General features: G+C 43.7%; 1 protein-coding gene across 1 annotated transcript in view; it reads left to right on the forward strand.

Moving 5' to 3' along the window:
- PIEZO2 (piezo type mechanosensitive ion channel component 2) overlaps positions 1-24,312 on the forward strand; it is a 1,301,103-nt gene that overhangs the window by 970,801 nt on the left and 305,990 nt on the right. The window contains exon 32 of the mRNA XM_029587157.1: positions 14,434-14,534. Coding sequence (XP_029443017.1) covers positions 14,434-14,534 — 101 coding nt within the window. The remainder of the gene's footprint in view (positions 1-14,433; positions 14,535-24,312) is intronic.

Raw genomic sequence — 24,312 nt, forward strand, 5'->3', positions numbered from 1 at the left:
CTGACTCTGACGTATACCCTGGGGTGCCACCTGCAGTCCGTCAGTATTTCTCTGTCTCCCAGCAAAGGTGGACGTGCCTAAACCTGCACTGTGGTAGTTCTTTTGTCAGGTTGTTTTTAGAATTTATTTAGTGAGTTTTGCTAGGTATTTTTTGTTGGAGACTATTCCTTTAAGGTTTTAAAAAAAAAAAAAAAATTAAGTCCAGTTGTCTAGCTTTAATGAGCAGCCGCTTCACTCCCTCCCAGGAGGACAGGAGGTCCTGAGAGGACTAGCCCTCCTGGTTCTGAGGTCATCGGAGTTGGGGAGGTTATTTACCAAGCAACCACTCCTGTCCAGGGTGATACCGGGGGGCCCTGCTCACTCACCCTATTGGGAGCAGCTCCCAGGATCTGTGGCGTTTTTTTCAGGTTAAAAAAAAAAATTATATTTCTTTCTGCTGAGAGCTTCTTTGTGGTTTGTTTTCACTTATTCAGTGCTCGGCGGCGCAGAAGGTTTTTTCTTTTCGCGTCGGGGTGTATTTTATTATTTTCTTTTTTCTTCGCTCCGTTTTTTTCTCTAGATGCTGCGCAGCACGGCCTGCCGCTCATGTGGAGACGCTCGCGTGCAACTCTCAAGGGAGAGCCTCTGCTCTGCTTGCCTCCCCTGTGGGGAAGGCCCGTCTATTTCGGCCGCGAAGGATACCAGTTGGTCGGCTCGCATGGCCCCGAAGCCTCGGCATGGCTGCTCTCCTACTCCGAACCCGTTTTGCTGCAGTGCAGGTACAGAAGCATTTCTGAGTACCATGCGAGCGGCGACACAGCAGACCATGCAGGGAGCATTGGCTCCGCCTCCCTTGTCACTGCAGCCGGCAGTTCCTGGTGAGGACAAGCCGCGTGATGATGCAGCAGGCTCATAATTGGAGAGCCTGGAGGAGATCTCAAATTCCTCTTCCTCCTTTTCAGGGGATTTTATTAGGTTTCTCCATAAGGCATACAAATCAAGGAAGGACCGAAGGAAGCGCAGAGTGAATTCCTCTGCGTATGGTCAGAAGGACTGGTCCTCTAAGCGTTCCAGACCAAATGATTTTGGTTCTGATCCAGTTCCATAGCATCCTCTTCGATCAGGGCCAGCTCACTCCCCGGCTACTACTTTGGATGACTCCGAACAAGACCCATTGGATATCCGGGACAAGTTCCTGCCGGATGTGGATCTTGCAGGGGATCCTGGTCAGGGCAATATTTCTGCCTCTCACATAGCGGACAGGAATGATCCCAAAGTGGTCCGTCTTTTTTTTTTTTTTTTTTAATTCTTTATCAGTTTTAACTTTACAAAACCATCAATTTTGCAAATACAGAAAAACACAGAAAGGATGGAAAAGGAAAATACCTATGTTCTTATATACATTACAACATATAAACAATAATATTTAAACTTCCATCCTTCTTAAATTTATAAATCAATATACAATAAACTTGCATGAGTTTTTAGGTTCTGAAATTATAGAGAGTATCTAATAAAAGAATAATTCATTTTTTTTAAACAATAAGGCCGATATCTAACAACCACTTATCTTTTACATATTAATGGGAGAGGATGTAAAGGGGGTTTTAGATGTAAGAAAACGTTTTAATTGCTGAGAAGTGAAGAATATATTGACTTCTGCTCCTTTCTTTAAGATAAACTTACAAGGAAACTTTAATTTAAAAGTATAACCCAACGTAATAGCCTGTTGGCGAAGGGTTAAAAATTCCCTATGCCTTGGAGGGAGAGAGAGAGGAGAGCAGAGGAATACAGCGACGCAGTTTGTGTTACCATCTTCAGCTGGTCCCGGTAGGGCTCCCTCAGGCCAGCTGCTTTGCCTTGTGACGTCGGCTGTGGAGAGGGGCGGAACCGGAAGCGGCAATAAAATCCGCCGTTCTGCGGCGCGTAGCAAAGCCGGCATGTCGCACAAGCGCGCGCACTCAAGGGGCGCGAATTTAGGCAACGGACTTTGCCGGACTTCGCCGGAATCGCCCAAAGTAAGATCAATTTATTACTCCTCTCTCTCGGGGTCAACTATTCTAAAGAAAATTGCATAAAAAGTGAGGTTGGGTTGTATCCTGTTTGCAGTTTTGTTGTTTTTTTTGTTTATTAAATTATGCCTCCTAAACGTAAAGGCAGAGTAAGAGTATTTCCTACTCTTCCTATGCCGACTTTGCTGCAACAAGATATTACCAGCTTCATGGCTTCTCCTATTCCAATAGATGGAGAGGCCAGGGACTTTGATGTGCCAGTGGGTCAGGGAGGGCCCACTGCGCCTACAGAGGAGGCCTCTCTAAGCCCCAACATTGGGCTACCACCGGAGCAAAGGGAAAAAGGAATTGCCCCTGGATTAACTGTGAAAGACCAAGAAGATCTTGGGCTTATTGTGGGGAATGTTCAACCCCACATTAATAGTTCAAATGGGAAAAAAGACATCTTAACTACCCCCCCAACTTGCTGTAGGAGGGAAAGAAAGTTTGTCGTTGGCAACTCCAGAAATGGAGGGGAAAATCATTGTGCCAAATGTCCAGTTACCAGGTACACCAACCCGCCCAGCGCAAGTGACGCTAGAAACATTGTGGGACTTGATGGCAGGCATGTCAACTAATATTAAAGATTTGGAAAGGAAAATGGATTTGTTAAATGAAAAACATGAACAGGAACATCTAGAGACCCTAAAGCAAATAAAAGATACCAATGAAAGAGTAAAACAATTGGAAGATCAGGGAAAAAAGTTATTGGAGTTTAATGTTGCTGTGGTGAAAGATAGGATTGCTATTAATAGGAGATTAGAAATGTTGGAAAATAATACAAAAAGCTTCAACTTAAGATTCTTAAACTTCCCCAGAATTGTTGGGGAAGAACCAATAATATCCTTAAAGAAGTTTTTTGTTGAACAATTAGGATTTACCTTAGAGAGGTCTCCTACTATTAACAATTGTTATTTTCTCCCCGTAAGGAATGAATTGCCAAGAGTTGAGAATTTCCAGGGAGACCTTACCAATTTTTTGGAGGACTCCACAGCAAATATAATAAGTTGGGGAACCTTGTTGGTTACCTTTTACGCCACCACAGATATTAACATCATAATGAAGAAATATTTTAGTAAGTATCCAATTACTTATTATGAAAAATCTATTAAAATTTTCCCTGATTTAGCTCCTTCTACTCAATCGAGATGCAAAGCTTTCTTGGTATTTCGGCAAGAAGTAATTTCGCTAGGTTATTCCTATACATTACGCTATCCGTGTAAATGTATAATACAAAAACAAGAGAATACATATATATTTTTTGCTCCTGACCAATTAAAAATGTTCTTAGATCAAGCTAGGGTGCCGACCTCTACCCCACTTTCTAGTTAAACTAAGGTTAAAAAGGAAAAAAGGTATAGGATATGCAAATATTCTTATAAATTTGTTTCTTGATATGCTCCCAAATATAGGAATAATAACCCTCCATTATGATTGATAATAAAAATGTGGTGGTTAAATTCTATTTTTCTAGTTAGTAATAAGTATCAATGTATTGCATTAATCATACATTGTCATTTCCATAACTATGTAATGAGAAACGTGTATTGTAATGTATAGTGAAACTTGATAAATAAAGAATTCAAAAAAAAAAAATTCCCTACGCCTTTCCTGGGTGATAGGAGACAAATCAGGAAAAACTTTTACATTTTCATTGTAAAAAACAGTAGGAAACTTCCTAAAGTAATTTTTCATTATTAACTAAACCAATAACATAGCCCTGTCTATTACTTCTGTTGCCGAATCTTCTAGAAATTCAGTTAAATTTTCCTGTATATTTACTCTATTTGGTGTTGAAATTACTTTAGGCAAAAAGAAACATTTATTTATAGCAGGTAAATTTTCTTCCTCAAAACAAAGGACTTCCTTCATAAATCTCTTTAAAGAAATATATGGGTTTTCACCAAAAACTCGTGGAAAATTTAAAATCCTTATGTTTAAGTGTCTAGAGGTATTTTCTAATGTTTCCACTCTTCTTGCAATGAATTGGTTATCTTTAACCACTGCAGCTTTAAACTTTAAATTTTCTTGCTCCTTTTCCTCCAGTTTCACAATTTTCTTTGAAACTTGATCAAGTTTCTTCTGAAATTCAGACGAATTTGGGGAGCCTTGAGATGCCAATAACGCCACTTTTTCGCTCAGTTGATTTACAGCAGATGCAACCCCCACCATCAGGTCCCATAATGCAGCCATAGTCACAGTCTCGGGGCGGTCTGGGATTTTCAGGGGTTTAAATGCTTGGGCAGTTTCTTGTGATAATGGCAGGAAAATATCCACTGGACTTACCCCAGCTACCCCTTCTCCCTGTCCGCATCCAGATATTCCTGCACTGGCACTCACTTCTCCTGGGACAACCAAGTTTGTAGAAAATGCTTGAAAAGCTGCGGTCAGCATTGGTGTCTCTGCCTGTAACCCGGAAGGAGTTCCCACTTTCAGCGCATCGGGTTGAAACACCAGTCCCGTTCCTTCTGTCGGTGCTGCTCTTTGCTCTGGGCTCAGGGTAGTCTCCTCCGGAACGGAATCCTCTCTCTCAGACCACTGCTCCAAGGGCTTCTCGACTCCTGGTACATCTATGGTTGAGGAGGTAAGGAACCAGGTAATCTCCTGTTGTAGTACCGATATCGGTGGGGGTGTCGAGGGGTAAACCCTGACTTTACCCTTCCTTTTAGGTGGTATATTAGGAAATTAAAGCAACTTTTCTCAAAGAAAAAAACAGGAGCGACTCGGCGCCAGCTCTTAACGTGCCACCATCTTGGATCTCCCCATGGGTGAGAGGTCTGTCTTTTTAGGAGGGAGGAACTTAGTCCTTTAATCCCAGCTATTTTACTGGAATTGGGTCTTGAGGCTCCGCAGAAGGACTCTCGGATGCGAGATATCGATCCAGTGTTGCTGGGCCTTAGGGGTCCGATGATGTATTTTCCTTTCCATCTTTCTCTCACTGACCTCTTGTACTGGGAGTGGGACACTCCTGAATTAGGTCTGAAGGTAGGCAGGTCCATGGACAAGCTATATCCATTACTGGAGAACGCCTTGGAGGTTTTGAAGCTTCCCAAAGTAGATGCCGCAGTGTCAGCGGTCACTAAGAGAACAACTATCCCAGTGACGGGAGCCATGGCCCTTAAAAATCTTCAGGATCATAAATTTGAGGTACAGCTCAAGCAAATTTATGAAGTTTCTGCACTAGGTGTTCGGGCGGCTATGTGTTGCAGCTTGGCTTTGCGAGCAGAGCTGCGTTGGGTCCAGTCGTTGCAAAACAATTCTTCCCTTTCTAACGAGGAGGTAGCGCAAGCTGGTAGATTAGAGGCTACTGTAGCCTACAGCGCAGATACTTTATATGATCTTCTCAGGACTTCGGCTTGTTCTATGGTGTCATCAGTGTCGGCTCACAGGCTCCTCTGGTTGAGGAATTGGTCGGCGGATGCATCCTCAAAGGCTCAGTTGGGAGCTCTGCCTTTTAAGGGAAAATTGTTCTTTGGAAAGGACTTGGAAGATATGATACAGTCCTTAGGAGAGAATAAGATTCACAAACTACCGGAGGATCATCCTAGAACTCGAAGTTCCTTCTCATCCCGCTCTTATTTTAGGTCTGGTAGAAGATTTCATTCTTCTCGTCCATCGGCTCTACCTGCAAAGCAGTCATCAGGCAGACAGCAGAATTGGCCTCAGTCCTTTCATGGCTGCTGTTTTGGAAGAGTGGAGCAAAATCTGCCCAATGAGATAGGGCCGGTCCATTCCCTGGTTCCCGTTATAGGAGGCAGGCTGTCTCTGTTTTACGGAGAATGGACCAGATGGACGTCTGATCAGTGGGTTTTCAAGGTGATAAGTCAAGGTTATGCTTTAGATTTTGTTCAGAGGCTTCGCAATCGGTTTCTGGTTTCACCATGTTCTTACCTGGAAAAGTGTCGGGTAGTAAAGGACACTACAGCGTCTGAGTGCCTCGTCCAGAACAACGGAGAGGTCATTATTCAATTTACTTTGTCATTCCAAAAAAGGAGGGAACCTTTCATCCCATTCTAGACCTAAAAAAGTCAACTGTTGCCTAAGGATTCCCAAGTTTTGAATGGAAACTCTCAGGTCAGACATAGCCTCTGTACACAAGGGAGAGTTTCTAGCATCTCTGGACCTCACCGAGGCTTATCTTCACCTCGGCATTCACTCCGATCATCAGAAATTCCTCAGATTTTGCATTCTAGGATAGCATTATCAATTCAGGGCTCTCCTATTCAGGTTAGCCACAGCTCCCAGAACATTTACCAAAGTGATGGTTGTGGTGGCAGCGCAACTCAGGAAGGAAGGTCTTTTTGTCCATCCATACTTGGATGACTGGTTAATTCAGGCAAAGTCGGAGTCTCTTTGTCGTTCAACAGTCAACAGAGTCATCGATTTCTTGCAATCCCTTGGTTGGGTGATCAACGAGGACAAGAGTCACCTAGTCACTTCGCAATCGCTGGAATTTCTGGGCGCACTGTTCGACACTCTTCGGGGGAGAGTGTTCCTACCAGAACATCGCCTTGTCAAGGTACAAGCGCAAATCCGAGACTTATTGTCCATTCCTATACCGCGTGTATGGGATTATTTGAGAGTCCTCGGTTCTATGACATCCACTCTTGAGTTAGTTCCCTGGGCCTTTGCGCATATGAGACCACTACAGTCCGCATTGCTTTCCCGCTGGAACCCTGTTTCGGAACAATACGGCCTTCCCCTTTCCCTTACAGCGGAGGCTCGATCCAGTCTGGAATGGTGGTTACAGGTGGACAATCTGCAGTGTGGAGTTCCTCTAGAGGTTCCACAGTGGACTGTAGTCACCACGGATGCTAGTCTTTCAGGGTGAGGTGCAGTGTGTCAGAAAACATCTGTTCAGGAACAGTGGTCCAGCGAAGAAGCGCAGTGGTCAATAAATCGGTTAGAGACCAGAGCAGTACAATTGGCGTTGCAGGCTCTTCAACCTCTCCTTTGGGGGAAGTCGGTGCGGATTCTTTCCAACAATGTGACCACGGTGTACATCAATCGCCAGGGAGGAACTCGAAGCCAACCGGGAAGCACAATAGCTGATCACCTGGACAGAACAACATCTGCTCAGCATTGCAGCTTCTCACATTGCTGGCGTGGACTTCCTCAGTCATCATCATCTCGACCAGAGAGAATGGAAACTTTGCGAAGATATGCAGGTGGTCCAGACCGGCAATGGATCTCATGGCAACATTCCAGAATTCCAAAGCCCCTCACTTCTTCAGCCACCGGAGGGAATGAGGAGTGAAAGGAGCAGACACTCTGGAGGTTCCTTGGCCACAGGATGTTCTTCTCTAAGTGTTTCCCCCCTGGCCTCTGATCGGTAAGGTCCTGCGACGGATAGAGGTACAACGAGTGGATGTTGTTTTAGTGGCACCGGAGTTGCCACATCATCCGTGGTTTGCAGATTTGATCAGCCTGGCATTGGACGGTCTTCTACGGTTTTGGGATCTACCGTGCCTCTTGTCTCAGGGTCCCGTTTGTTTGGAAGAGGTTGAACGCTTTTGTCTAGTGGCATGGCTTTTGAGAGACACCGGTTGAAGAACAAAGGTTATTCTGAGGCTGTGGTGGCTACTCTATTGCATTCTCATAAACCTTCCACCTCATTGGTGTATGTGAGAGTGTGGAGAGTTTTTGAACCTTGGTGTGGGGAGCACCAATTAGATCCAGTGCAGGCTTCCATATCGGACATTTTGTCTTTTTTACAAGCTGGCTTAGCGAAAGGTTTGTCCTGTAGTTCCTTACGGGTTCAAGTTGCAGCTCTTGGATGCTTTTGGGGTAAGGTACGTGGAGTGTCTTTGGCAGCTGATCCTGATGTGCTTCCACTTAGGATTTGTGAGTAGGAAGTATGTTATATAATTTAGTTAGCCAGTTCATTTTATTGGTTAGACTTCTGCTTTGATATCGTTCAATACTGACGGACTGCAGGTGGTACCCCAGGGTATACGTCAGAGTCAGTTGAATCTTTCTCTGTCTCCCTTTGTTGGATTGGTGACATAACCCAGGGTCTGGACTGATCCATGGTACTACAGGAACGAACATTAGCAGGTAAGAACCAATTTTCCTTTGTGTGTCTTTTAGCATGGCAACTCATTGCATATTGCATCGAGTGCCCTGGATAGGTAGATGTGCATGCATTTAAAAAACATGCAGCCACTTTGGACGCACATTTTTTACACACATGATATTGCATTGGCCCAAGTCTTTGTTGTGTTGTGTGAGACTTGCTTTATACTGTAATAAACTTTTGCAGACAGAAAACAGGGCTCTCTTGAAAGCCTTTTTTAAAGCCAGTAATGGGTAATTTTGTTCCAAGAACCTATGAATCAGACTCTCTCCTTGTTTTTTATATATATATCCTTCAATTGCGGAAAAGTTGCTCCACCGAAAGATTCAATTCAAATGCACGAGGATGGTGGCTGTCAAATTTGAGCAGATTGTTGCAATCAGTTGATTTTCAAAAGACAGTAGTTGAAAAAATCACTGTAACCCAAAGAAAGTAACACAACTAAATATGAGATCTGTGAGTGATACTAGCTCATGCAATATTTTACATTTTATCTTGTTTGTTTAACAATTGATGAAATGTGGTTAAAAAATCAACTGAACCTGACCAAATTTGGAAAATCTCATCGATGTATCTGTACTTTCTGATTATATTAATCCACCATTTCAACGTGCATACAATCCTTTCCTCAAACAGTACCTCGTACAAATTAGCAGTGCTAGGAGCCATGCTAGGGAGACATTTGCAGATACAATCAGTAGAGCGGGTATTCACTAAGAGGTGAATTTTAAAACTTGATGTGTGCATTAATTAGGGGATGTGCAAAGACGTTGGTCTCGCGCACGCCGCACAGATTTAAGCAGCTGTCAAGATTCACACGTGTGATCTGGGCAGGGCATGGGCATTTTGGGGCATGAACCTAAGATGTGTGCATAAATTCTGATGCGCCCTGAGGGCTCTGCTGCGTAACCTTACTTCTGCTATAGATGCCATGTAAGTTAAAATTTAAAGAAAGCTAGGAAGATCTGCAGGGTTTTAAGGGTCGGGGCTAACTGGGGGGAGTGAAGACTATCAAACCAAGAGTGGCTGGAGGACCTATCTCTTAACTGGGTGAACTGGAGATGACCTGTTAAAACTGGGAATGGAGTTGGTGTGTGCCCTTTTTAAAATTCCCTGATTTACGCAATAGAATCAATATTTACGCACACGTGTGCACACCCACTTAAAATTTAGCACACATGTGCGCACAGCCAGGCTATTTTATAACATGTGTGCATATGTTATAAAATGACCGCGTACCTGGGCGTGGGCCAATGTATGTGCACAAATGTGCACTCGCGCACTGGTTTGAAAGTTACAGTCCCTGGATTTATATACCTTAGAAATGGCAAAAATGACTGGGATTTGTCGATGTTCTACCCATAAAAAATGTTTTTCTTTTACTGTCAAAAACATAGATGCCTGGGACAAGTTGTAATCTGGGCTTGTAGATATACTATGGTATCTTCACTTAAAGGGAAATATTATTTAACATCTTCTAGATCAGGGGTCAGGAACCTTTTTGGCTGAGAGAGCCATAAACGCCACATATTTTAAAATGTAATTCCATGAGAGCCATACAATATGTTTAAAACTAAATACAAGTAAATGTGTGCATTTTATGTAAGATCACACTTTTAAAGTACAATAAGTCTCTGAAAAAATTACACCAGGCCTTAAGACATCAATACATCTCCTATTAGGAAAACGGACCAAGTCAGGCTGCTATAGAGTCCTACACAGAAACTACACGCCAGCAGAAAACCTCACCTGAATCACGTGCTGTCCCTCACCTAACATAGAATAAAGAGACCAAAATGCATAACAAGCATGCAGAAAAAACTGAATTGAAAACTGCAACAAGCCAGAGTCTCTGTATGCAGTGTAACAAAGGAAAAAAGAAACATCACCCATCCTTATAAAACAAATCAAGAAATATAAAATCATCAGCAGTAAAACTGTACTAACAAAAAGAACATATTTCGAAACAGCTGATGAGTGGAATATCCAATAATTAAAAACGCATATAAAACATTTCCAGATACCAACAAAAAATTTCAAAATAGCAGACACAAAGACCCAGTAATGAAAAATAATAAGGATACAAAAATTTTTTTGCTCTGCATACCTGGGAACGTTTGATATCCAGGTGTCCTGAGATTGTTCTGAATTAGCAGGAGGTGGGGTAGTTTGCTTGGAACTTTCTCCTCTCTCAGTCACATACCAGCGCTCTCTCTCACACTGGCTCTCAATTACACACCTATACACACATGCTCTCAGTACTCATATACACGTTTTTTCTCTCTCACTTATATAGGCTCTTAATTACACATTTACACACATGCTGCCTATCTTTTCATGCTTACACACACACACAGGCTTTCAATCACATAAATACATGCTGTCTTTTTCTCTCACACACAGACTCTCATTCACATGCTTACAAACATGTCCTCTCTTTCTCTCATTTACACACAGGCTCTCAATCACATACTCACATGCTCCCTCACCTAAATCAGCTCTCAATCACACACAGACACACATGGTCTCTCTCTCTCATTTAAACACAGGCTCTCAATCACATACTCACATGCTCCCTCACCTAAATCAGCTCTCAATCACACACAGACACACATGGTCTCTCTCATTTAAACACAGGCTCTCAACCACATACTCACATGCTCCCTCACCTAAATCAGCTCTCAATCACACACAGACACACATGGTCTCTCTCATTTAAACACAGGCTCTCAATCACATACTCACATGCTCCATCACCTAAACCAGCTCTCAATCACACAAAGACACACATGATCTCTCTCTTACTTATACACACAGGCTCTTAATCATACATACACATGATTTCTCTCACACACAAAGGATCTCAATCATACACACATACTCTTTCACACAAACAGGTTTTCAATCACAAACTTACACATACAGGTTCCCAATGGTAAACTTACATTCATGCTCTCTCTCTCACAGGCAGGCTCTCAATCACAGACATACTCTCTTTCACATGTACAGGCTCTCAATCATTCACATACATGCAATCTCTCACTCTCTCATACACACACACAGGGCCCCGCGGCCCGGAAGAGGAAGTGGAGAGTATCGGGTGAGTGCGCAGCAAGAAGAGGCCACGCTAGTGCGCTCGGCATCGGCCCGAAGAAAAGAAGACTGCAGCGCGGCTCGGAGGAAAATGAAGAGCTTCAACTGCGGCCGATGGGACTCCGCCTCCGCGAGGGCTGAAAATGAAGAGGTTAGCGTTGGGAGGAGGCTGCTGCTGCCGCGAGTTCCCGGGGTGGGGGGGGGGGAGAGAGAGAGTGAATGAGCGAGCAAGCTTGCTCGCTCATTCACTCTCTCTCTCCCCCACCCCGGGAACTCGCGGCAGCAGCAGCCTCCTCCCAACGCTAATCTCTTCATTTTCAGCCCTCGCGGAGGCGGAGTCCCATCGGCCGCGGTTGAAGCTCTTCATTTTCCTCCGAGCCGCGCTGCAGTCTTCTTTTCTTCGGGCCGATGCCGAGCGCACTAGCGTGGCCTCTTCTTGCCGCGCACTCACCCGATACTCTCCACTTCCTCTTCCGGGCCGCGGGAGGGGGGGGGGGGCGGGAAGAAGAGAGTACGCCGGTGCCGCTGACTCCAGCTGTCCTGCCGCGTTCCGCCCGGGCTGACAGCATTTTAAGCCCAGGCGGAGGAGGACCGGGGAGCAGCTGGGTCAGCGGGAAAGTGTGGCGACTGTCTGCGAGCCAGATGCAGCCCTCAAAAGAGCCATATCTGGCTCGCGAGCCATGGGTTCCCGACCCCTGTTCTAGATGAACTAATATCGATGCCCATGGTACACCTGCAAGCCCAGACTGGAACTTGTCTCCAGGCACCTATGTTTTTGACAGAAAAATTGTATATGGGTGGAACATCCTTGAATTCCACTCATTTATGCTGTTCCTAAGCAAATCTCCTTTCAGACTGATTGTATCTGGGAATGGTTCCAGCCACGCGTATGTTATAAAATCCGGGGTCAGCGCGCACATTTGTGCACCTTGCATGCGCTGAGCCCTAGGGGAGCCCCGATGGCTTTCCCCATTCCCTCCACCCCCCGCCCCCACCTTCCCCTCCTTTCTCCTATCTAACCCGCCCAGCCCTACCTAACCCTAACCCTAACCCCCACCTTAATTTTTTTTATTTACACCTGCCTCTGGGCAGGCATAGGTTGCTCGCGCCGGACGAGTGCAGGCGCGTGATCCCCCGGCACAATCGCCCCGCCCCCGGACCGCCCCACCCCACCCACTCCCCGCCCCTTTTTTCAAGTCCCGGGCCATACGTGCATCCCGGGGCTTGCACGCATCGCCGGGCCTATGCAAAATAGGCTTGGCGCACGCAGGAGCGGATTTTAAAGGGTTACGTGCGTAACCCTTTTAAAATTCGCCCCATTTTGCATAGGCCCGGCGACGCGCGTATGTCCCGGGGCTTGAAAAAGTGGCAGGGAGTGGGTGGGGCGGGGGCGGGACCGAGGCCTCCGGCACAGCGATCGTGCCAGGGGATCACATAACCCACGCCTGCCCAGAGGCAGACGTAAATAAAAAAATAAAGGTAGGGGGGATTTAGGTAGGGCTGGGGGACGGGGAAGGGAGGGGAAGGTGGGGGGCGGAAGAAAAGTTCCCTCTGAGGCTGCTCCGATTTCAGAGTGGCCTCAGAGGGAACAGGGAAAGCCATTGGGGCTCCCCTAGGGCTTGGTGCACACAAGGTGCACAAGTGTACCAAGTGTACACCCCCCTGTGCTCGCCAACCCCGGATTTTATAACATGCATGCGGCTGCACACACATGTTATAAAATCGGGCATAGATTTTCTGTGCACCAATTTGCGTGCACAAACCTACGCCCACGTGTAATTCTTAAAATCCTGCCCTATGAGTTTTGTAAGTTAACTATCTCAGGTACTGAATGTGTACATCCGGTCAGCCACTATATAATAAGGAGACATATTCTAAAGAACTGCACTTCAATTTCACGCCATAATTTGTCCATGTTTAAAAATATATGTGGGCATATTAAATGGGCTATTAAGACCAGGCTTGTTGAACACTGGAGTTGTATTAAGATCAGAAAGCTGAACGCACCATTATTTCAGCATTGCATAGATCAATCACATATATTTAAACAGCTATGGTGGAGGAAATTAGAACAAGTGCAGTGTCCTTTAAGAGGAGGTAACAATCTCACCTTCATTACAGTGAGTAGTACTGTATTTATACATTGCACACAGTTACACTGGCAGGACTTAATGAGGAAATAGAATGTCAATGCTGTTTTAATAACTTTTTTATTTTTATTTTTCAAATTTACATTACTGTTTGATTGACCCATGTGCTCATACAGTAAGGCTTTGATTGAATCTATTTAAACAATGTATTTTTATTGGATACTTACTAGGTGCATCTGATTTATAAGTTATAACAGTTTGAGTGCTTTTAGATATGACCAGGAAGATTTGTTAAAGTGCAAGTCTACACAGTATTTGTAAGATATAGACCTGAAGAAGACAGGATTCGAAATGTGACTCATGTTGATTGGTTGCATAAAAAATGAACTGGTCAAGATGCTGTGGTTGCAGATAAGTTGTTTAATTCCACTACAACTAATTTTTTAAAAAGTTGTTATTGGCCTCTAAACAGTTTATGGATTTTGTGCTTAAACAGGAGGGTGATGATGATAAGAGGCCCAGAAGTATCCTATATGAGAATATTCCACTTATGCTTCACAATATTTGACTCCTTATGTTGATGAGTTTGTTACATTCCAAGTGATTTTTCTTGTATTATAATTTATTTTCACTGTGGCAGGTGGTTGTTGGATTTAGTAGTGCTTATACTATAAGTCATTAAGAATCAACCATTCATTTTGGAGAACTATTGGATTCTTGCCAAATGATTAAATCTGAATACATTTTATAGCATATGCGCATAGCTATACTTTGAAATTGGCGTAACTTATGTGTGAAATGCTTGTTAAGTGAGTTTTTATGGAATTACCCTCTTAGTGACATATTTATTGTCTTCAGTTTTTAACTTATTTTCATTTTCTCAAACTGATTCTCCTTCCTGTAGTGCTGTTGATTATAACTTATTTCTATTCTTATTACTCCTGAAACATCACACATGCTAACACCAAATCCCCTGTCTGTCTAATCCTGACTTCAATTCGCTTCTTATCTGTTCTCCACTGCCACCTATCCTGCTGTTCACACTTCTCATTTACTATAGCTGCCTCTAAGAAATCATTCAGGGTGAACGCAGGAAGCCCAATTAAGAACAGAATAAAATAAGCAACTATTTTGTCTCATGTAGTGGTCAGAAGTGGCGATTATTATTTGTTTGAGACGGATAGTGAAGAAGAAGACGATGACAAGAAGGACGAAGATGAGCCTCGGCGAAGATCAGCCTTCCAGGTACAGAATTGTGCTTTATGGGTCCAGTATGGGCAGAATCAAACGTTCAAAGCACGTTGGTTTTCTCCAAGCACCTTGTTGCAGCCATTCCCTTCCCTCTACTTTCTGCAAATGGTCAGATGTATAAATGAATGTTCTTGCTTATAAACATGCAATGCTGCTTGCCTTTAGCACTGCCCAAAACTGCAACACAAATCTTTTGTATTGGAGCCAGATCTTCATTCACTTGCCTCCTGGAGGTAAAAGAAAAATAAAGCTTCCTGTTGCACTTTATTTTTCTATGTTGCAAAGCCAAAAAAAAGTGAAGAAGAAATCTGTTCTTTGGCATTGCTCTAGTCTGCTTAGAGAATTTTATGTTTGTAAAATGCTGCTGCCAGCTTATCTGTGGATAACAATGATAATGTTATCAAAGTTGTTAAATTTAAAAATTGTGGTGTTTGAAATACATATCATACCAGCCAATGTATTTTATAGGTTTTTAAGAGGGTAAAATAAATCTGAGTTTTAAACAACTAGACTATTTTTTGTTATAATAATGCTTTACTGAAGAATGTTTTCTTTCTAAATTCTTAAATACCTGATAATGCAGTAGGATCCACATATTAATACTTACGTTCTTATTGTTGACTTAAAGGGGAACATATGTCAAGCTTTTGTTCCTGTTTAAGTCCTTTGCAAATAGAGGTCAGTTTTTGTCCCAGCATTTTCCCCACTGGAATATTTTCATTGATAAACGAGCAGCCCTTTTTTTGGACTGGAGTAAGGGTCTGCTTTATCTGCCTCAAATTCTCATTCACTGTAAAATTAGCAATTTTACAAATGTGCACATTTGAAAACCATAGAAAAATATCATTTAACATTAATGCAAACAAAAGCTGGTACAAAAACAACCCAACAAATACAGGTAAAGACGAGAAATATAACTCTTCTTTTGTATTATTTGCTAATATTTGATTTAGCAAGATGAGTTTGCTTGTGACTAAGGGTGTCAACTACCTATTCCATAAAAATGGTCATTTTTAAGGAAAGGAATGTTAAGCTTTGTCAGAGTCATCCTTAACAACTTTAGGCTCTATGTAGACCTCAGTACCAATGCATTCTAATGTTGTACCCTGTGCCTTCAATCCTGGTTCCAAGGCCATGGCCCTATTCCTCCCCTAAGCTGATTCCACTCTTCCCCCCAAACTATCCTCGAGCATCCTGGTGCAAGAGGGGTAACAAAGTTAATCATCATGCACTTGATTGTCTTACTAACATCATTAGTACTAGTAGCCACAACTAAAGAGGTTGGTTGGGAAGAGGAGGAACCCCAGGTCCTAGGGCAGGTGGCAAAGAGAGAGAGCCATGGGAGCCAGCAATATAAATCTCTTGCTGGCTCCACCCCTCACGTTATCCCACCTGCCCCCCCAGTCAATTGTGGGCCACAGACTACATTAGTGCACCCCGCAACAGCCAATGATGGGTTCCCCATATAATATATCCTCCCCAGGTCAGGTGGACTGGTAAGGTTGGTGGCCTTCTCCAGCCAGGTTCACAGGCACCCAATTACAGGCAGCACCCATGTATTTGCGCTAGGGGACAAGTCATTTTACTGATTATTTTAGACTTTGCTAACAATTTTTTTTAATTACCATGTTTCTCTAAATTGCTTTTGCAACAGTTGCTTTTTATGTAATTATACTATATGCCTGTTAATTTTATTGTTTCTTAGGCTTTAATTGACTAAGAAGCAGTATTTGAATAATAATTGATTTTCTAGGTTGGAAATATTTTTCTTGAATTGCTTCTATAGTTTATTTATTATCTGATTTCACAATTTCAGTAAACCACATATCTACTACCTCAGTTCTAATACATGTAAATCATGTAATAATTGTCCTGGAAAATGCAGGCACAACTAATATATATTAACAATTTTCATGTTTTGCTACTAATTACTCTTGCTTTGTCATTCTTTGTAGAGAGCTATTGGGAAATTTGCTTCAGCCATTTTAGCCTTGCCAAAGTCTGTCATTAAACTGCCAAAAACAATTCTTCAGTATTTAATCAGAGCTGCAAAGGTATTTGTCAGACATTTCACATGTGTGTGCAGTATGTGACTTCCCTTTCCCCTTTTCCATTATGTTTTAGTAAATGGAGTCCATTGCCATTATCGTCTGCATTTTCTCTTTGTACAGACTGCCTCAAATTTGTATACAGTTAAAGCAAAAAAAATTAAATTTGTCTAAATGACACCCCTATATGATAATGGAGCAGGTATTAAGTTACTATATTGCAAATGTTAACTTGGACTGCAAGGGATAAACCACTTTAACTTGTTTATTAAGCCAAGATCTATTTACAATTCAAAAAGTGAAAATGCAGAGACAAACATTTTTATCATACTCATGACATTACTATCACTGATGTCTTAAAAACCTCACATCCAACTGCATGAATCCCAAAGGGTTCTAGATAGTGTGCTGTTCTTTCTCAGCATACTAGCAGTTTATCCCTATGATTTAGATCTTTTTTATCCAGTTTGGACTTTCTAAGAGGTTTCCTCTAGCTTTATTTAAAACATCACACGGTATCAGTAAACCTTTTACAGTATACACCATTTCAGACATATAACAGTACTGCTGCTTTCCAAGACGCAATCTTGAATATGTGTTTCATTTAAAGAAGTACATCAATAATATATAGGATTGTTATTGCTTGATACTGTCCTTAATATTTCCTGTTGTATTTTCACAAAAGGAAAGTCTTACAATTCCATAGTGTAGTCCAGTGGTTCTCAATCTTTTTTTCTATCAGGACACATCTGAGAGATGATGCTCACATGCATGACACACTGAACACATGACCATCATGAGACTTAATATAAGCATATGCTTTGCATCCACAGGAGTCCCCCACTTCCTAACAATGGTTGCAGAGCAGACCTAAGACATTTCCCTGTACAACTCACCATATAAAAAAGATATTCTGATTTTGGTGTCATCTCAATAACAGCATCACAAACTCCCTCTATTACCAGGTACATTGTAAAATAATTCAAACAAATCCCACTCTGTACATGTCTATCAAACCTGCCATACCTCAGTAAAACTAACTCCAAGAAATGAAACAACAATAGCCCAACTTGAAAAGGCAGCTGTTCACTACCAGTGCAATATAATATTGAGAAAATACAACAAATAAGGCTGATACAGTAAAGTACCTCATCTCAGTCACATACACACAGAACACAGACAGACCTGCCTTCACCAAATATAGAATAAAAGACCACAAAATACAAAGGTGGAATCAAAACCTGGAATGGAAACCCCAAGACCACCTTCTGCATGCAGTGCAAAACTGGAGACTAGAAACAAAATTATATTTCCTCCTACACTAAGCAAAGTTCAAAGAGAGAAAAAGGCATATTCTCAAAACTGACATAGTATGGCCCTTGTACCCAGTCATTCTCCTCCATGCCTCATTACCTCATACTTCTCCCAACTACTCAATCATCCATTCACATGCTCATATCCCTGACCAATATTTCCCACACCTTCACCCCACACCGTCTTCCCAGTGCCCCCTCTCTCACCTCTTCAACTTTCTGCCCTTCTCTCTCCCCTTCTCCACCCAGAATACCTCTGACTATCTCATTCCTACCTCTTCCTGCTCAGCATCCCCCACTTCCTGCTCCCCTGTCCCCAACCCAGCAGTCCCATACCACCATCTCTCAACTTCATCTCTCTTCCCTGCCCAGCAGCCCCCAATACCTCCCTCCTCCACCTCTCCTCCACCTCTCCTTACCCAGCAACCCCAACTTCCTTTTGCCCACCCCTGACTTCCTATCTTCCCACACCTTCCTGCCCAGTACATTTCCCCCTCCTCCTGGCTCCCAGCCAGCAGAAAACACTTCAGTCCAATCCAGAGTATCCCTCCCTCGTTATCAGTAGCAAATGAGGGCAAGAAACATGGAGGAGAGCAAGATGAGGAGGCAGCAGCAGCGGATCTACACAGCACATACTTTTCCCCATTAGGCTCTTGCTTTCACATTCAGGCCCCGTGGGGTTGAAGAAAGCATCAACAGCCTCACTGCCAGGCTAGGCAGAGGAAGATGAAGTTGGTGTCCTGCTGGGCCCATATGAATAGGAGTTGGTGATATCAAAGTCTGATCTGGGTGAAGGAGGAGGGAATAACCTCCCACTGACCAGGAAGAGAAGAAAGCAAGAGCAGCTTCCTGTCATACCCAATAAAAGAGAAGTCTGCCAACTTCTACCTGGACTGATGAGGAAAGATCAGTTTTCTGCTAGCTCTGCGACACACCTCCCGGGACTTTGCGACACACCTGTTGAGAACCACTGGTGTAGTATGTTCAGTTGTTATGTAGTTTCTTTCCATTCCCTTGCTTATCTTAGTCTGGTCCCTTTGATCTACAGTGGCCTGTAGTGTACTATGTGTATAGAGTGACATTACTGAGTTAAAACCATACAGTGCTCTGTATTAAAAGCATATACTGTATATATATATAAATTAATGATAATATGCTCCTTAGAGAACAGAGGAACTGGCTAACTAGAGCCAGAAAGAAAGGCTATCCTTTCCCTGTATGCTATGACAAATAGAAGGAATGGGCACAAAAATACAAGCTGTTACATGTTTTATACTTATGTCCTTATCACTCAAATTCCATTCCTCTAGATTTTACTTAAACAAAAGATGTTCCTGTCTTTAAAATGTAATTTTTAAATATTGCCATTTAGTAGCATCCTGGTGTTATTTAAAGATTTCACTTCTTCACTTCTACCATCATGTGTGAGTATTCCACTCTCAAGTATTTACCGATGCTGCATCCAAGTTGTCCTACTGAGTATCTCAGGATTTAACTGTGCAACCCTCTTTCTAGCTACTAATCAAGGGAAAAACTCCTTTAGCTAAATATATTGGAGAATCATATCTACTCTTGCAACATCACCCTTCACATAACCTTAATATATAATAGGGATGTGAATCGTTTTTTAACGATTAAAATTATCGTCCGATAATTTTAATATCGTCTTAAATCGTTATAGAACACGATACAATAGAAATTCTAACGATTTATCGTTAAAAATCGTTAAATCGTGTTAGTGCGCACTAACTCCCGTTGGTGCGCACTAACTCTGAGTTAGTGCGCACTAACTGAAAATGATACAAATTGACACTTTCCAGGTCAGTAAAGGTCAGTTAGGAATGAATATGTGTTCCTATTGGCTGGCTGCCCACTTATCTATTGATGTTAACCAGGTTCCCACTGAGGTGATGGTTGGGGGGATGGGAAATGGAAATGGAAACTCAGGAACACTAACAGAAAATGATACAAATTATTGACACTATCCAGGTCAGTAAAGGTCAGTTAGGAATGAATATGTATTCCTATTGGCTGGCTGCCCTCTTATCTATTGATGTTACCAAGGTTCCAACTGAGGTGATGGTTGGGGGGATGGGAAATGAAAACTGTTGGTAGTTGACAAAAAAAGTAATGTGATCAGTCAATATGACTAGAACCTGTGCCCTATTCCTGATACCAGGGGTGTTGTGATCTTCCTGCACTCAGTGCCCTATCCCTGATACCAGTCTGAGACAGCTCCCTCCCTGCATTACTAGTGAGAGGCTGGCTTCACAGACAGGGGGGAGCTGCCTGACCCTCACTCCTGACTTCCCCCATGTCCCAGCTAGTGAATGGTGTGTGGGTGAGGGGGGGGGGAGGATGGTGAAGTCTGAGACAGCTCCCTCCCTGCATTACTAGTGAGAGGCTGGCTTCACAGACAGGGGGGAGCTGCCTGACCCTCACTCCTGACTTCCCCCATGTCCCAACTAGTGAATGGTGTGTGGGTGAGGGGGGGGGGGGGAGGATGGTGAAGTCTGAGACAGCTCCCTCCCTGCATTACTAGTGAGAGGCTGGCTTCACAGACAGGGGGGAGCTGCCTGACCCTCACTCCTGACTTCCCCCATGTCCCAGCTAGTGAATGGTGTGTGGGTGAGGGGGGGGGGGGAGGATGGTGAAGTCTGAGACAGCTCCCTCCCTGCATTACTAGTGAGAGCCTGGCTTCACAGACAGGGGGGAGCTGCCTGACCCTCACTCCTGACTTCCCCCATGTCCCAGCTAGTGAATGGTGTGTGGGTGAGAAGGGGGGGAGGATGGTGAAGTCTGAGACAGCTCCCTCCCTGCATTACTAGTGAGAGGCTGGCTTCACAGACAGGGGGGAGCTGCCTGACCCTCACTCCTGACTTCCCTATGTCCCAGCTAGTGAATGGTGTGTGGGTGAAGGGGGAGGATGGTGAAGTCTGAGACAGCTCCCTCCCTGCATTACTAGTGAGAGGCTGGCTTCACAGACAGGGGGGAGCTGCCTGACCCTCACTCCTGACTTCCCCCATGTCCCAGCTAGTGAATGGTGTGTGGGTGAGGGGGGGGGGAGGATGGTGAAGTCTGAGACAGCTCCCTCCCTGCATTACTAGTGAGAGGCTGGCTTCACAGACAGGGGGGAGATGCCTGACCCTCACTCCTGACTTCCCCCATGTCCCAGCTAGTGAATGGTGTGTGGGTGAGGGGGGGGGGGGAGGATGGTGAAGTCTGAGACAGCTTCCTCCCTGCATTACTAGTGAGAGGCTGGCTTCACAGACAGGGGGGAGCTGCCTGACCCTCACTCCTGACTTCCCCCATGTCCCAGCTAGTGAATGGTGTGTGGGTGAGGGGGGGGAGGATGGTGAAGTCTGAGACAGCTCCCTCCCTGCATTACTAGTGAGAGGCTGGCTTCACAGACAGGGGGGAGCTGCCTGACCCTCACTCCTGACTTCCCCCATGTCCCAGCTAGTGAATGGTGTGTGGGTGAGGGGGGGGGGGGGGAGGATGGTGAAGTCTGAGACAGCTCCCTCCCTGTATTACTAGTGAGAGGCTGGCTTGACAGACAGGGGGGAGATGCCTGACCCTCACTCCTGACTTCCCCCATGTCCCAGCTAGTGAATGGTGTGTGGGTGAGGGGGGGGGGGGAGGATGGTGAAGTCTGAGACAGCTCCCTCCCTGCATTACTAGTGAGAGGCTGGCTTCACAGACAGGGGGGAGCTGCCTGACCCTCACTCCTGACTTCCCCCATGTCCCAGCTAGTGAATGGTGTGTGGGTGGGGGGGGGGGGGGGGGAGGATGGTGAAGTCTGAGACAGCTCCCTCCCTGCATTACTAGTGAGAGGCTGGCTTCACAGACAGGGGGGAGCTGCCTGACCCTCACTCCTCCGGGGTATTGTGATCTTCCTGCACACAGTGCCCTATCCCTGATACCAGGGGTGTTGTGATCTTCCTGCATGCAGTGCCCTATCCCTATTAATACCAGGAGTGTTGTGATCTTCCTGCACGCAGTGCCCTATCCCTAATACCAGGGGTGTTGTGATCTTCCTGCACACAGTGCCCTATTCCTGATACCAGGAGTGTTGTGATCTTCCTGCATGCAGTGCCCTATCCCTGATACCGAGATGTGTGCAAGAAGATCCCAACACCCCCGGTATCAGGAATAGGGCACTGTGTGCAGGAAGATCACAACACCCCTGGTATTAGGGATAGGGCACTGTGTGCAGGAAGATCACAACACTCCTGGTATTAATAGGGATAGGGCACTGTGTACATGAAGATCACAACACCCCTGGTGCCAGGGATAGGGCACTGTGTGCAGGAAGATCACAACACCCCTGGTGTCAGGGTTAGGGCACTGTGTGCAGGAAGATCACAACACTCCTGGTATTAATAGGGATAGGGCACTGTGTGCAGGAAGATCACAACACCCCTGGTGCCAGGGTTAGGGCACTGTGTGCAGGAAGATCACAACACTCCTGGTATTAATAGGGATAGGGCACTGTGTGCAGGAAGATCACAACACCCCTGGTGCCAGGGTTAGGGCACTGTGTGCAGGAAGATCACAACACTCCTGGTATTAATAGGGATAGGGCACTGTGTGCAGGAAGATCACAATACCCCTGGTATCAGGGTTAGGGCACAAGTTCTAGTCACATTGACTGATCACATTACTTGTTTTGTCAAGCTACCAACTGTTTCCATTTCCCATCCCCCATATACTGTCAGTGGGAAGCTTGGTAACATGAATAAATAAGAGGGCAGCCAATAGGAATACATATTCATTCCTAAACTGACCTTAACTGACCTGAAAAGTGTCAAATTGTATCATTTTCAGTTAGTGCGCACTAATCGGAAAAAACGATTTTTAACGATTTTTTAACTAAAAAATCGTGCCTAACACGATTTTCTTGCCCTGCCACACGATTTCTATCGTTAAGACGATATGGAAAACGATTCACATCTCTAATATATAATACTTACCATTTTTCTAGCAGTACTAGACTACAATGCTGTGCAACATTAAATATTCAAGTATGATAAATCCCTGCCTCAAAAAGTTTCACTTTATAGTAAGTGGTTACCTGAGACAACAGGAGATAAGTGATTTGCCCAATGTCACAAGGAATGCCAGTGAGAGAAGTGGGATTTGAACTCTGGTTTCCCTAGTACTCAGCCCTTTGCTATAACCAATAGACCTTCTTCTTACAACCTTCAAGCACTAAACTCCTAGCACTGACAGAACAGTGAAACTTTTATTCTCTGACATGCAGATGCAACAGAGCCACACACATATGTCAAAGGTCTCCATCTTATGCTGGCATGAAGAATTTTTCAGGAGCTTTCTAGGAAAGCTTTCCAGAGATGCACAGTATTTCTCCACACAATACTGCACCTGTAGACATTTATTTTTTTAGTTATTTCATCAGTGGAAGGAGACATTCCCTGGCCTGCTCTTTGGGTGGGGGGGGGGGGAAATTGCCTCAAATCTTTTTGGTTTGCATTTTTTCAGCCAAGCTTCCCTTCTTTCCAGTAGCATTTGAAGTTTACTCTCACGGTCACTGAGAAATATAGGTTCTTCACTGAGTTCCTGTATTCAATGCCAACAACTTGGTCAGGAATTTTTCTTTATTTGATGCCTCTTTTCTGGCTAGAATTTCTGCTTTCTTTGGTTTCATGTTGACAATTTTCCATCCTCTCTGAGAATAGTTAGTATCTACGAGAATAATATATGGGTTGATTTACAAGAGAATTTTTGAAAAGTAACTAACAACTACAGAAGAAATATATGGGTTGAGGACAAAATGAACATGTGGGAGATTGTGGAGTAGACAGTTTCTTCTTTGTGCACTATGGATTGTTTCATGGAATAGATTTAATTTATTCTGTTCTTTTAGTTGTCTGATGACTAAAACATCAAATCTAGTAGTTTTTCACTGCGAATTGGACTTTTTGGACTTTTTTCCTTTTATTATCTCTTTAAAATTTGTGTATGTTTTGTATTGTATTTATAGGTTTGGAATTTTGTCTATGTGAGGTTTTTGAATATTTATTAAATATAAAGATTACATTTATAACATTTAGTTAATAAAATCTGTTCATTGTTGTTGATGTATTTATTGTAAAGTATATTTAGTTTAAAAGATCTTTTTTTCTGAAATAGCATTGTTAAATCACTTGTTACATTTTGGTCAGGTTTCCAATCCTCACCATGTCCAAGAAGCAAATCAGAGGGATCAGAGATGTCTGAAATGCTCACAGTAAATGCCCCTTTCAGATCATCACATGGATTGCGACAAGTGTCTGAGTGTAGGTCACATCTCCTCTTCATATGACGTCTGAACTAAGATGTCATGTAGAATAGTTCAGACCTGGAAGGAGATGCTAAATATCTACTTGTTCAGTACAAATATGTTCAGTT

Source organism: Rhinatrema bivittatum, chromosome 2, assembly GCF_901001135.1.
Source record: "Rhinatrema bivittatum chromosome 2, aRhiBiv1.1, whole genome shotgun sequence".
NCBI classification, from domain to species: Eukaryota; Metazoa; Chordata; class Amphibia; order Gymnophiona; family Rhinatrematidae; genus Rhinatrema; species Rhinatrema bivittatum.